The 15657-nt window shown below is 33.8% G+C and overlaps 2 protein-coding genes across 2 annotated transcripts; both read left to right on the top strand.

The window, feature by feature from the left end:
- The first annotated feature begins 2459 nt into the window (after nt 1-2459).
- On the top strand, nt 2460-5879 carry LOC143565414 (protein FAR1-RELATED SEQUENCE 5-like). The gene is made up of 7 exons (XM_077052392.1): nt 2460-2519; nt 3238-3544; nt 3646-4063; nt 4141-4242; nt 4293-4395; nt 4553-4734; nt 5582-5879. Exons 1-7 carry the CDS (start codon nt 2460-2462, stop codon nt 5877-5879), a joined length of 1470 nt encoding a protein of 489 aa, XP_076908507.1.
- Nucleotides 5880-13689: 7810 nt separating this feature from the next.
- Nucleotides 13690-15299, top strand: LOC143565419 (QWRF motif-containing protein 7-like). The gene is made up of 2 exons (XM_077052393.1): nt 13690-14573; nt 14660-15299. The coding sequence occupies exons 1-2, from the start codon at nt 14103-14105 to the stop codon at nt 14918-14920; spliced, it is 732 nt and encodes a 243-aa protein (XP_076908508.1). The 5' UTR covers nt 13690-14102; the 3' UTR covers nt 14921-15299.
- Nucleotides 15300-15657: the final 358 nt, after the last annotated feature.

Genomic DNA, 15657 nt, shown 5'->3' with positions numbered 1-15657 from the left:
ACTAAACAAGATTAGTAAGCTTAAACGAATTATAAATAAACAATGCATATAATAGTCCTCCATGTAGCCTTGCCTTATAGCATCCCATTACAACCGACCAATGATCGGAAGAAGTGAAAACCGAAGGAAACTAGGTATATATTATATATATATGTTGAAACAACAAGCTTTAATCATTTGGAGTTAGTTAGTTAGTTAGAATCAAAGAATGGTTCTTGTTTGACTCTTAGAAGTCAAACAAGAAAGAACTTGAAGGTTGAAGCTTAAAACTTTGTTGAGAATGTTTGGAGTATATGAGTAGGTTGGAATGAGTGGTGTGGCTTTGTTTTATGAATGATAAGGTGTAAGAGTTATCAATTGACTTGCTTTAGATATTTCCAAGCTTTCTCATTGGTTTAACGGGTCAACAAGTGATAATATCAACAAAAAAACGAATCTGGATGCTGCAGGGCTCCTTAGCGTGGTGCTAAGGTCTTTGCCCTTGACCTTAGCACGGCGCTAGGGTCGTGGAGGGAAAAATCTGATTTTTAACTTTGGCAGTTTTAGTCCATGAAGTTTGTTTTGAGCGTTTTAGGGGCATTTTCAGCGTTGTAAAAGATGTTTTTGAGAAAACTGACAACCATAAAACAAATATGTACCATAAAATTCATCATTTTTATATTATTGAAAGGTTCAGGATACAAAGCGGGTCGGTTTCATAATAAAAGCAAATACAAGATGACCCGAAATTGACGAATGTCACACTTGCCCTTAGTAGTCGCGCGGCGCGGCGCTTTTATGGGTGGGGGTTGGTCTCCAGCTTTCGTTATATGTCAGCTTTAGTCCCTGAAGTTCGTTTTAAGTCATTTTCGATCATAAAAGTGGGTTTTAACGTACCAAAAGTGACGTTTCGCGATTCAACAAGTGTGAAACAAACTTTTAACATAAAACCACTATTTTTATTATTATCAAAGAATCCGATTTATAAAACGGGTCGGGTTTATCGTATAAAAACAAATACAAGTTAAATCGAAAATGACGAATGTTACAGTATACAATTTTTAACTAAAAACGAACAAAAAGTAATAAAATAATACAATAAATATACAAGGAAAATATATATAAATATCAGTATATCAACCCTAGATCTCAAAAACCTGCCACCATTCCACCATCACCACTCCACCGCCCAAAGCGACAACAATCTCCACCCACCACCACCATCAGCGTCGTCGGAATACTTTGCTTGCCAAAAAAAACGACTTGCAGGTTTCTAGCGAGCACCATATCCATCATTTCACCGCCACCGCCACAAAAACCACAACCTCCACCCTCCGCCATCGCTAGTCACACCCAACAACCTTCTAGAATCGTCTCCTCGCTGGAAAAACGAGTTGAAAGTTTCCTGCGAGCACCATCTTCATCGTCTCTCCACCAGTGCACAATCTCTATGATCTCCATAGTCTTTCTACACCTCTGCACCATCTCCATTGTCAGAAAAAAGGAGGTCGTCGGAAATGGAGGTTGTTGAGGTTTTATGTTGAAGAAAAAAGATGGTGTGGAACCTACAACCTAATTTTTATTAATAAAAATTTCCAGGTTCGCAAAAAAACTAACAGGGTTAGGGTTCGTTAAGTTTGGGAGTGCCAGAAACAAATAGGATGAAAGTTAGGGGTGGTGGGTAGCAAATTGAAAGTTGATAGTGTTATCATTCAACGAGTGAATATTAAGAGTATTTAAAACCAATCCCTAAAATAAATCTAAACATAAAATAATTTTGCATTTGAAGTGCGAGATAAAAGAAAAACCAAAAGTTAAGTTTCTAGAAAGATTAATAACATCTCTCTCATTCTCTTGCGAGAGATATCACTTTACAAAAATGGTAAGAAAATACTTATTAATCTGACATGCAAAAGTATGCACCCACTTTAAGGGGTGTTTGGGATTCCTTTTTTGTTTCCTTATAACTCTTTATTAAGTTAATAAGTTGTAAAAGTTTAACTTATGGAATTTTTCCTCTCACAATATAAGCAATCCCAACCACCTTATTACTTCTCAAAAAGTTTATAAGCTATAAGTTGGTGAAAATAAGCAATCCCAAGCACACCATTAATATCTAAAAGTGAACTGGATTTATATGGTCTAGTAGCTTAGAGAATCTATAACAACAAACTAACACAAACTGACACATCATAGAAACATCACATTCCAAATTTTTCTTAAAAACTCAACTTTCTTTCACTTTCACAACAACAAACCTCCACAAACCCCATTAAATAATATTAAACGTATATATATGTGTGTGTGTGTGTATGTGTGTGTGTGTATGTGTGCGCATTTGTGTGTGTGTGAGGGAGGTTGCCACATCATCCGTTTGTTGCAAGTTTGCAGCAACAAACTTCTCAAGGCGAACTTGGCTCCACAATGGTGGAGTTTGTGATGTTGTTTGCTGCAGTGACACCTCATCCGAACCTCGGGAAATGGTGCCTGTTGTGGATGCTCGTAGGATACTGAAGAAGAAGTTCAAACCTCTAGGAAAGGTATAGCAAAAGTTCACAAGACCAAACATAACGTTTAGAAACACTAGTACATAGACTAGGTGAAGGCTAGTTGCCTATTGTCGATGAATCCCGTAACGACCAATTCTATTGGTAATATATATATATATATATATATATATATATATATAGGGTAAAGTTAAAATACAAAGGGATTAAAAAATGAGAAGGGTGAGAAGGAATAGGATTATGACACATGGCAATCTTCCCATCAAACTGATTTTAGGAAGGAAGGGTATTTTTGGAACTTTATTGGTTTATTTTCTAAACCTAGATCCTTATCAATTTACACCATATACATACCATATACATAACAATAGACCATCAATAAGAATCGATCTACAAATCTAAACAAATTATACATCTTAATCGGTGAAATCAAATCGAAGATTACAAACTCAAGCTATGAACGATGTAAGTATTTGGTACGAATTCATATACAAACTCTTCCATGAACGATGATGGATCTGGTACGATTTTTTCTCCATTTATTTTGATTCAATTGATTGATTCAGTTTATTTCATCCGATTTTATGATTCAAAGTGTATTAATCGATTTAATGTTTTGCTTCAATTTGATAAATCAATTTTTATTGTATTATTTGATTTTCGTTTGTAACATCATTGTGTCTTATTGATAAATTAAGTTTTTTCTAGCATTGTGTTATATTTTATATTGAAATTTGTGTATACTTAACAGAGTTTTATTGATTTAGATGTTGGAGTTTACAGTGAACTTGGTGAAGAACGTGTATCCCCGAGGTCTGGAAAAATATATTACAAACCTGTTGTGAGTCAATCACTTAAACTTGTTAAAGGTATGGTATTTGATTCTGTTGAGCTTGCCTATGGTTTTTATGTTAGCCATGCTCATGCTAGTGGTTATAGTGTTAGGAAGAATAGTGCATACACTAATCATGGTCTTCTGAAATTGAAGTATTATGTTTGTTCTAAGGAAGGGTTTGAAAGTGGATGTGAGTATAGTACATTAGATGATGCAAATAATGGTAAAAGAAAGTGTAGGAAACCATCGAAGAGAACCGGATGTGGTGCACATATTAAGTTTAGGTTGAACGATAAAAAAAATATGAGGTTTATGTTTTTGAAGAAGAGCATAACCACAGTTTCGTGCATAAAGATGATATTCAGTTTTTAACATCTGCGAGAAGGGTAGATTACATAAAAGAAAGTGCTATTCAAGCGTTGTCTCAAGTATATCTAGGGCCTGTTAGAGCGTTTAATATTTTAAAGAGTTTGTATGGTGGTTATGAGCAAGTAGGTGCAACAAAGAATGACTTTAAGAATTTTAAGACGCGTCAAAGTGAATACATTAGTGAATATGATGCAGATATGGTAATTAAACGTCTTGAGAAGAAAAAGAAGCATTGTCCCAATTTTTCATTTGATTACACTATTAAAGAAGACGGGACATTAGGCGGTTTGTTATGGGCTGATGACTATTCAAATAAAAGTTACTTGGTTTTTGGTGATGTTGTAGGGTTTGATGCGACCTATCGATCAAACAAGTAAGACTCAAAATTTCATTGTGTCTTTCTTCATTCATTGTGTCATTTTTTTTTAACTTTTTGATTTTGTTTTCTAGGTATGATATGGTGTTTATCCCTTTCACTGGTATAGATAACCACAATAGGAATATTACACTTGGTGCTGCGCTTCTTGGATCTGAAACTGCTGACTCATACAGGTGGCTATTGAGGGCATATGCTCATGCCTTTGGTTCTGCACCTAATGTAGTTGGGAGAAAGTTACTGCTATGAAGAGGGTTATTCAGGATGTTTTTCCAAATAGCCGACATAGATTATTTATGTGGCATATTTGGGAGAAAGTTACTAGTAAGGTATTGTGTCATATTTATGCATTGTATCATATTTTTATGCATTACTCTGTTTCTGTATTGTGTCATATTTATGCATTGTGTCTTTTTTCATTGTGTCATATTACTCTGTTTCTATTTATGTATTGTGTCATATTTATGCATTGTGTCATATTTGTAGGTTGGGCCAGCGACGCCTAATGTTGCTGAGTTCAAAGAAAAATTAGTTGAGATTGTGTGGACAGATTCTATTACAACGGATGAGTTTGAAGAGAAATGGCCCTCAATTCTTTCTGATTATGGCTTAAGTGATCATGAGTGGTTGGCTGATCTTTATAAGATTAGAAAAGGCTGGATACCTACGTATTATCTACAAGAGAATTTTTCTGGACTTACGCGTACCACATCAAGATCAGAAAGTGAGAACCACTTTTTTAACCAGTTTTGTAATCCAAGATCAACATTAGTTGAGTTTTTAGTCACTTTGAAGCGGCAGTTGAGTCTCAATGGTATGAACATAGAGGAAATGATCACCACTCTCGATACACCATTCCTGGATTTTTGAATCCAACGTTCGTTCTTGAGAGTCAAGCTGCAAAAATTTTTACATGGACGATTTTTTTATCAACAACTGGAGATAGAGGATGGTATTCATAGTTGTGCTTCTGTTAGACAACCTGTTGGTGATTTTTTGAAGTTTGGAATTGAGGATTTGAAGCAGCCATGCTCTACATTTTTTGAGGTTTCAGTTCCTGTTTCTTTTTATTTTTATTTTTTCTTATATTTGCTTTTCATTGTGTAATATTTAATGTTATTCATTGTGTTATTATATCTTTTCTTTTTTGCTTTGTTATAATAATTGTGTATTTTCTGTTAATCCTTTTTGTTAGTGTTCTTTTTTGTGTAGGTTATGTATCGAGGTGCAGATCAAACAATATCATGCAGCTTCAGAAGATTTGAATTGTTCAGATTACTATGTAGACATATTTTTTATGTTCTTAGAATTAGTTTCGTAACAGAATTCCCAAAGAAGTATATTGTTAGGCGATGGAGAAAGGAAGCTATTTCAAATACGTCACTTTCTTCTTTTAGGCCCAAAGTTTGGGTAAAATCTTGCAGATGTTGAAGCTGTTCTTCGTCAACTTAGGTTTGCTCACGAGTATAATATAAATAAATTGATTAGTAACAAAGAACAATTGTGTCTTTATAGAGATTATGTCAAAGATTACATGTCTAAGGCTGATGAGGCTCAAGTTGTTGCCCCGCCCCCTAGCAGGAGAGATATATTAGCAGAAATGACTGGAATGAGAGAACCATGTAGTGTTACAATCAGAAATCCTGTTAGAACAAGAACAAAAGGTTGTGGGAGTCATAAACGTTTCAAGTCAGCTCGTGAGATAGCAATTAGTAAACCTAGGGACAAACAAAGGGGATGTGGTTTCTGCAAAGGTGTAGGTCACAATATACGCACTTGCAAGTTATACTTACAAAGCATTAAAGAGAAATAAGCAACAACCAATTCAGGAGTTTCTTGTTTGCAAGATTCAGAGTCTCAATAAATTTTTACTTTAGTTTATTGTTTAATAATGGTCATTGTATCTAATTCTCATTGTGTCATACTGGATTTTTTGTGTCTGAATTGAGTGGCTTACTTTTAGCTTTTATTGTGTTATAATGGTCATTGTGTCATATTTTATATATTATGTTATAATGGTCATTGTGTCATACCGGAATGTTTTTGGTTTAAATGTTAAGCATTAGAGAAAGAAGCAACAACCAGTTCAGATGTTTTATTGTGTAATAATAGTCATTGTGTCAAATTCACATTGTGTCATATTTTATATATTGTGTTATAATGGTCATTGTGTCATACTGGAATGTTTTTGGTCTAAATCTTTAAGCATTAAAGAGAGAGAAGCAACAACCAGTTCAAAAGTTTTATTGTGTAATAATTAGGGGTGTCAATCGTGTCGGGTTGACGGGTTATCGGGTTAATAGGTTATGGGTTGGCGGGTTGGTGTGTTGAGATTCTTCAACCCTAACCCAACCCATATGTCGTGTCGTGTCGACCCATTTAAATTCGTGTCGTGTTCGGGTTGTGTTTCGGGTTAACCCGTTTACGTTCATTTACGAATATGATTAATATCTAGTGGCTTATTAATAACCTATACAATCAATTACTCTTATTCATATAAAACATTTTAATAACTTTGTGATAGATCTAATTATTTTTGTGTATTTATCTCTCATTTCATTTAACAAACTTAGGTTCACATATTTTGCTTAACATAAGAATAAACTAATGGAAATAATAATAGAATAGACTGTTATGACTAATAGAATATAAATACTGGAAAGTGAAGAGTGGATAAAAATATTTCATAAGTAATTAGTTTAATTTTTAAAAGTTAATAATGTATGAAAAATTATACATCATATTATTTAACCTTAAAATTTAACACTTCTTCTCTAATATCAAAATATTAACTTTTATAAAAGTTTTAAACGGGTTAACAGGTCAACCCACTTTTTGACGGGTCGGGTTCGGGTTGACCCATATTTTTTACGGGTCGGGTTCGGGTTGATCTATTTAAGAAAACAGGTCGTGTCAACCGACCCAAAACCTATATTTTTTCGTGTCGGGTTCGTGTCGGGTTTCGGGTCGTGTCAGGAATTGACAGCCCTAGTAATAATGGTCATTTGTGTCATATTTTATATATTGTGTAATAATGGTCATTGTGTCAAATTCTCATTGTGTCATATTTCTAGCTTTTATACTTCAGCTGTCATAAACCATTCAAACTAATCAATTTTAACATGGTCATTGTGTCATATTTTATATATTGTTTAATAATGGTCATTGTGTCAAATTCTCAGTGTGTCATATTTCTAGCTTTTATACTTCAGCGGTCATAAACCATTCAAACTAATCAATTTTAACATGGTCATTGTGTCACATTTTATATATTGTGTAATAATGGTCATTGTGTCAAATTCTCATTGTGTCATATTTCTAGCTTTTATACTTCAACTGTCATAAACCATTCAAACTACTTAATTTTATCATGGTCATTGTGTCAAATTCTCAGTGTCATATTTCTAGCTTTTATACTTCAGCTGTCATAAACCAATTCAAACTAATCAATTTTTCATGGTCATTGTGTCATGTTTTATACATTGTGTAATAATGGTCATTGTGTTAAATTCTCACTGTGTCATATTTCTAGCTTTTATACTTCAGCTTTCATACTTCAGCTTTTATACTTCTGCTATTATAAACCATTCAAACTAATCAATTTTAACATGGTCATTGTTCCATAAACATAGTAATATTAAAATTGACAAATACGATCATACAGTGCATGCTTCATATAATATTCAAGACGAACCAAAATACATTCAAGTTTAAAAAAACAAAAAAATACCAACCATGCATTCTGTCTTCAATCTACTTCTCTAGCCAACCTTTTGAGTATTCTCTTTTTCGCTTTACTTTGGAGTTTTTTTCTATCTGCTGCTGATATTGCCATATAAAGTTTAATTCTTTCTATAACAAAGTTTTTGTTCTCATTTATGTCATGCAAAGCAATCTTAGCGGCACCTGCGTAAATCAATGATTTGCGCCTCTTGATTTTTGGTTTCCTCCTTCAAGAATCCACATGCCCAATTCTTCGCTTCCTCACCCTTATAAGTTTCCATATGCCTCATCAAAAAATCCCTACAATCAATGTAATTGGTTGAGGTTTTCCACGGCATTTGCAATTCTTCAATTTTTGCAGCTTTCATAAGGATTGCCTTCGGATGTGATATATGATCAAGGTAAGCTTCAAAAGCTAAACAAAAAATTAGTTTGTGTTTTCTGAAAACAAAAAAAAATAGGCGTGAAATATGATCGATTTTGTATACTTATTGTTTTTTTTTCGTAACCATTGTATTTCTCTTCACAGCTTAAAGTTGATGCAATGTTGTCAATGAGAACAATCCTTATGTCTTTTAGGTTGAAGCAGATGACATAAAAGTGGTGTGTCTGAATAATTGATACAAATACAATATCAATGTCTTCAATAGTTTCCATTTTTTCTTTCTTTAAAAGTTCAGTCATTTTACTCCTGAATTGATCAGATATGTTCCCTTCATCTGCATCAAAGTCAAACTCTATACAATAGTATTAGATAAGAAAAAATATGTAAATATTACACAAAACATATAATATGACATAATGACATAATGTACTTACAATCACTGGGATATTGCAAAACAGACGATGTACAGATTTCTTTCCCCTTGTCTTCTCTTCATCGTTTAAAATATGTGACCACGCATTTATAACATCGGTATGTAATTCAACTCCTGGCATCAAGCTTTCCATTTCAATTCTTGGCAATGATATAACATCTTTAATCAAGAATATAAAATCCCTGAAAAAAAACGGATAGCAATTAATAAAGTAACTATACAAAGATCATTGTGTTAACTTTTGTAATAAAATTTAAAAGGTGTTGTACCAAATGTCTTCGGTCCCTGTAAATAAGTAGGAAAACATTATTCTCATATTGTGTCCTTTTGTCTGTCATTACAACTTGTCTTCGAGCGAAATGAGAACACAGGGCTTCAGCTAAATTCCTAATTCTTGTAGGTCTTTTTTGGCCCTGTTCCTCATTCTGTTGCGGTTTTACACTTGAAATTGGTTCGGTAATAATAACATTTTTAACTGGTGTGATGTAGTCATTTGCTTCTGTTTGAAGGATTTGTAAATTCTTTATTGTTTTATCAACGTCAACAACTTGTTCAACACCTTCATCTAGTTAAAATATGACACAATCAAAATATAACACAGTAGATTATGACACAACAGACTTTTATGACACAATATATACGTACGTACCTTGACCCAATTGCTTAACCTCATCCACATTTTTCTTTTTATGTTTTTCTTCTTTGTCAACCAAGTCTTCCTTCTTTTTCTTTCTAGCTTCAATACTCATCATGCCTTTAACAAGTTAAAATATGACAAAATCAAAATATAACACAATAGACTATGACACAATATATGTGTACGTACCTTGACCCGATTGTTTAACCTCATCCACATTTTTCTTTTTTTGTGTTTCTTCTTTCTCAACCAAGTCTTCTTCTTTTTCTTTCCAGATTCAATACTCATCATGCCTTTTACAAGTTAAAATATGACACAATCAAAATATAACACAATAGATTATGACACAACAGACTTCATGACACAATATATACGTATGTACCTTGACCCGATTGTTTACCCTCATCCACATTTTTCTTTTTCTGCGTTTCCCCTTCTTCAACAATATGTGCTACAACCTTTTCTTTGACCTAATATACATTTTTGATATCGACTTTGTTTTCTCAGCAGCCATGTCTTCAGTTTTATTCTTTCCAGCTTCAAAACTCATGCTTTCTGAAATCCAGTTAATATATGACGCAATCAGTATATTATGACACAATACATATGTACCTTTAGATGATTTTTTGACCTCATCCACATGGTTCATATTTTTCTCCTACCCTTCTTCAACCATGGGTTGTGCACCCTTTTCTTTTTCAGCTTTATTATTCATTGTGTTTTTTGTTGCTCCCACCTCTGATTCTGGAGTTGGTGGTGTTGGTTGAGACAAATGCAAGTTAAAACTTGGGGGCTCAAAAGAGTTGACGAGGTTTCTCTTTTTAATTAATGAAATGGCTTGTTGTTCCATTTGTTCAATCTCCAACATTTGTGATCCACTAACTTTAAATGGTGTACTATCTATAACATTTCCATTTTTCATACCCACGTTAGCTTGCATAACTTCATCTTAGTCACTTTTGTGAAACTTCTTTACCAAAAGTTCCCGTTCGTCTATTTGCTGTCTGATCAACGAACCTTGTGGAAAACGATTAATTCCTTTTTGTAACAAAAACTCAATTTTCTTCCCATGTTCATCAAACTGTTTCAGCTCTTTCATTAACATATTAGCCAAAATCTGTAAAAACAAAGATATATTTTTTATTAATTACAAATTTAAACAAATGAAAACATTAAGAAAATGTAGATATGATTAATTATCATACCTCCTCTGTCTTCAGGGATTCATCTTTACCAGACTCTGTTTCCATTGTGTTATATATTCCAAGCTCTGTTTCCATTGTATTATATTTTCCAGGCTCTGTTTCCATTGTGTTATATTTTCTAGGCTCTGTTTCCATTGTGTTATATTTTCCAGACTCTGTTTCCATTGTGTCATCTTCATCTGACTCATCTCCATCTGTTTCCATTGTGTCATCTTCATCAGACTCTGTTTCTAATACAAATCGCATTTCCACAATGATCATGTTACACCATAGTGAATGAAACAAAATATAATAAGACATAACATGTTAAGTTAAATACCTCGAATATTAGCTTGGATATCACTTTGATTGTGTTTTTTTATAACAACTTTAAATGATTTTTTCGATTCTTTAACCTTTTTCGTCATTGTGTCTTCCCTTTGTTTATAAGATAGTTTTCCTTAAACTCCACTAATGTAGTTAAGTTAATTTTTTCAAGTATTTTAGAATCTTTAACCCATTCTTTCTTGGTGGAAAGTTTATGTCGCTGGTAGATATATATAATCTGTTAACAATAAAAAAAACAATAATCAGAATACTATATAACTTCCATTGTGTAATATATATTGATTATTTTACCGCGAGCAACAACATCGGGCCATTGTAAAATGCGTCAACATCACCAGTCCATCCTTTCCATGTATCTTTGAGACATTCTATAATGCAGTCACACCAATTCAAGCTTCTCATGTTAGAGTTTTTCGTTACCGATGTCAAAAACCATTGATTGACAGTATTGCTCATCATCGTTTCCCCCATTATAGTGAAAAACATAACCAAAAATTTAAGCTTGAACATCCTTCCAGAGTCTTTTCTGTTCTTCATTTCATCAAAAAAATAGCTTACAAATATCTTGCTCGGTATGCTATCACCAAATTGACTCCTCTATTCTTTTACAACATGATTCTTTTTGTTTGGTTTTCTTCTTGTTTGTACCTTCACACCACCATTTGGTATTCCAAAAACTTCATTGATCAACGTATTCGTTATATTGAAACGAAGTACTCCATCAAACACCAAGTTTGTTACTGGATCATAGTTTTCAAGGAGCCAATAAGCAAAAGCGGTAGGGACTGTGTGTGTAATAATTGACAATGTTTCACCAAACCCCATCTCAATTACTGCTTTTCTCTGATTATCGTTCAAATTATCAATGAAATCAGTAAGGTTTGATGGCGAACATCTCATTTTTAACTTCTGATGTGTAAATGGAAAGTATTTTGGTTCTTGTTTCTGTTTTGGAATAACAGCCGCTACTAACTTCCTCTTTTTGTTTTCCGGTTCTTTCTTACTTGGAACTTCTCCATTCTTCTTTTTATCACATGTTGGTTCATTCTCTTTGTATGACTTTGATATTTTTTGGTTACGGAAAATTTGAATAGGAATCATCAAATCATCACCTACAAGAAAAGCAAAACAGGTAATTGACACAATAACACAACAGCCTAACCACATAAACGACACAATAATCTCAACAAACTCTCACACAAATAATCTAATATGACACAATAACACAACAGCCTAACCACACAAACGACACAATAATCTCAACAAACTCTCACACAAATAATCTAATATGACACAATAACACAACAGCCTAACCACACAAACGACACAATAATCTCAACAAACTCTCAGACAAATAATCTAATATAACACAATAACACAACAGCCTAACCACACAAGCGACACAATAATCTCAACAAAACTCTCACAAATGATGTTGTATGTCACAATAAGACACATTAGACACAATGAAAATTAAAACCTAAAATGTACCTTCATTTGAAGTTTCTTTTCGCTTCTTCAGAACGTATTTGCTTGTTGCCTTTCTCTTTTTAGTGTTAGTAGGTTGTTCTTCAAGTAACAAAATCTGTAGTGTCGCCCCCGATGACAGTGGTTCAGTCGGAGATACGATTGCCGCTGATGGAGATGTCGCCATTGATTCGAGATGGAGGTTATTTGATATTTAAATATCAGAATGGAGATGCTAGGGTTTGTGTTCAAAGGAAAAGATGAAGAAAAATAATGAAGAGAAGTGAAGAAGTTGGGAGAAAACCGTTTGTATTCTTATTTGAGATGTAGGAGAAAAACCCTTGTTTGTCTCTAATATTACAAAATTGCCGCCGCCACTTTTTGAACTATTGATTTTGTTTGAGTTTTGAGCCAATGAGTGATAATCCTTCTCACTCTTCTCATTTTGTAACCCCTTTGTAGAATAACTTGACCCATATATATATATATATATATACATATATATGTGTGTGTGTGTGTGTGTGTGTGTGTGTGGGATGGATCTTGTGAGAAGTGATATTACAGCTAGAAGTGCGATAAGTGAAGGTATAACTCCATTAATCCCTAATTTCACTCCCTTTCATATGATGTTACATACATATATGTAGGTTGGTTGCATTTATGTCTTAATTACACATTCAAACCTACCTACAAACATATAAACGTACCGAGCCACATTTAAACCTATGTACCTACACACATACAAACATACATACACATATACAAACATACGTACACATATACAAACATATGTACCTACACAACGCACCTACACATAAGAAATGGAGTGAAATTAGGAATTAATGGAGTTACACCTTCACTTCTCACACTTCTCGCTGTAAAAAAACTTCTGAAATGATCCAATACCTATATATATATATATATAGGGGATGAATATTTTGATAACCATGTTGAGTTTTAAGAACTTAAGAATTCAATTTTAGGCCACACATTTAATTAAATGGATTGTAATATGTGGTTGAAGTTAAATCTGGTAAAAAAGTCAAAGTAGGAGAGAGAATAAATATGTAATTGGTTACACTAACTTTTACGTCCGTTACACATGTGTAAAAAGTCGACTCGGTGCGTAAAAAATTCTGTAATTTTTTTACGTGTATGTAACTTACATATATTACGCATGTGTAAAAAAAATTCGAAAAAAAAATCGTTACACTGAGTTCTTTCGAGTTCTTAAAACTCAAAGGATTTATTAATTGAAATCTTATATATATATATATATATATATATATATATATATATATATATATATTTATATTTGAGTACGGCTAATTTTTTTTCTTATAAAAACAAGTGTAACGTTTATTCCTCTTTTGTACATGAACGATAACTCTTCACAAGTGACAAGTTACATAGCTTAATATATTAAGATTAGATTTTGCAATTCTCACTTGCTAAAATTGTCCATCACTTGCTGATATCTTGTAGTTAAAATGTAAAAATGCAAACAAACAAAAAAAAGATGAGAAGATTAGGGGCTATATAAAGTTCGAAACCAACAAGAAATATATATTTTATAGAAATAATAAATATTAAAAAAAAGAGTACATGCATAACATCCATTGTCCTCCAGATTAATATTTCCTAAACTAATATTGGATATATTTCTTAAATGGATGAAAATCTACATGCTCTCATGTCACATTGCATGGTAAGTCAACGGTTGACTTCAATCCATGTATGATGAACGTGCCCTCAACATTACAAACCTAAACTAACTCAAATATTGACTTACAAACATGCAACCATAAACATTTAATATAAGTACCACCAATTACTTCTTCACAAACCACAACTTCAAAATGGATCATCTCCCTCGTTCCGGTAGCCGCCGCCTCGCACCGCCCACCGGAAAACAACCTCCGCCATTGCTAACACGTTGCAAAAGTGAAAATCAAACCCCATCTCCACCGTCCAACTTCACTAAATCTAGATCAATATCCACCACTAAAACTAGAAGTTATAAAGAACCGGACTCGAAAACTTTGCCCCAAAAAAAACCTACTTCTCCTTCCGCATGGGCGTTGTCTCCCGGCCGAGTGGCTCCCTATCCATCTCCGTCTCCGGTGGCAGTAAAGCCGCCAAGCCGCGATGGCAAGATCAGTGGAGGTGGACTCAGAGGAGTTTTTAAGTACTTTAGGCAGAAAAAATCAGCACCATCCGAAGACGCAAGTATACATAGCTTCAAAGTAATGAATAACCGGTTACTGCAATGGCGGTTCGTAAACGTTCAGGCGGAAACAACCATGCCCGTTGTTAAAGCAGTTGCGGAGGTAACCACCTAACTAGCTAACTAACTAACTGATAAGATCATGTATGGCATGGTACGTACTTACAATAACATGTATGTGTTCATCAGAAGAAGATATTCAATGTATGGCTCGCGATACTTGCCATAAGAAGTTCGAATATGGTTAAGCGAGTGGAAGTTCAAAAGCTCAAAAACGCCATTAGATTGTATCATATTGTGAACTCGCATATGTTCTTGCTCGAGAAGTGGTCGAGTATCGAGGCTAAAAACTTTGAAGCTGTTGGTCGCATAGTTAGAAAGTTGACTGTGGCATCTTTAAACATTCCAATGCTCCAAGAATCTAAGGTAACAAACAAGTTTTTGTTGTAACATCTAAACCCTTGTACCAATCAATAAATCATAAGTTACATTTTAAACTGTATATATCATGCGTAGGGAGATGTTTTAGTCGTTCGTGACATGTTGGACAACGCCGACACACTTATAACAGATATAGAATCCGCGATCACAAAGTTATCTGATCAGGTAATCTTTATCTTTCTGAAATAAAGCTTTATTGAATAACATTTGTGAAGTTACATGAAACAATGACCGTGGTGTGACAATTTGAAACAGGCCGAGAAGTCATGTTATGAGTTGACTGAGCTTTCAATTATCGCTAAACAAGAACACGAATTATTGACTGAGCTGCAAACATTGATGACTTCTGTTTCATTGATAAACGTGAGCAAGCAATCAAATCAAGAAACAATTTTCTTTATTAAATGTGTGTTGTTAATTCAAATTTTGCATGACACAGGAAAAAGAAAGAAGCTTGCAAGCACATCTAATGCAATTAAGCAAACCAAGTGAAGATATATCTGTCTAGTAAAAAATGGGCCAAAAGTCAGCCATTATATTTTCAAAACATGAATGTTCAATATCATCATCAAAACACAAGTTCAGATCTAAAGACAAAACACCAAATAACACACCTTAAAGTTATCAACGATGAAGGCGAAGAGAAAGAGTGTTGTTCCTCTTCCAGGTGGCCCTTCGAGAAGGGCGTTGTTTGTGGTTCAAGTGACCCTTTCCGCGCAGACCTCTGTATTTCTTGCCAGCAGAAG

The sequence above is a fragment of the Bidens hawaiensis genome, unplaced genomic scaffold (genome assembly GCF_021521415.1).
Source record: "Bidens hawaiensis isolate Kalapana, Puna unplaced genomic scaffold, B.hawaiensis_p1.1 tig00022329_1, whole genome shotgun sequence".
Classification (NCBI taxonomy): Eukaryota; Viridiplantae; Streptophyta; class Magnoliopsida; order Asterales; family Asteraceae; genus Bidens; species Bidens hawaiensis.
Note: the sequence above shows the minus strand (reverse complement) of the source record. Positions and strands in the feature narration are given on the sequence as shown.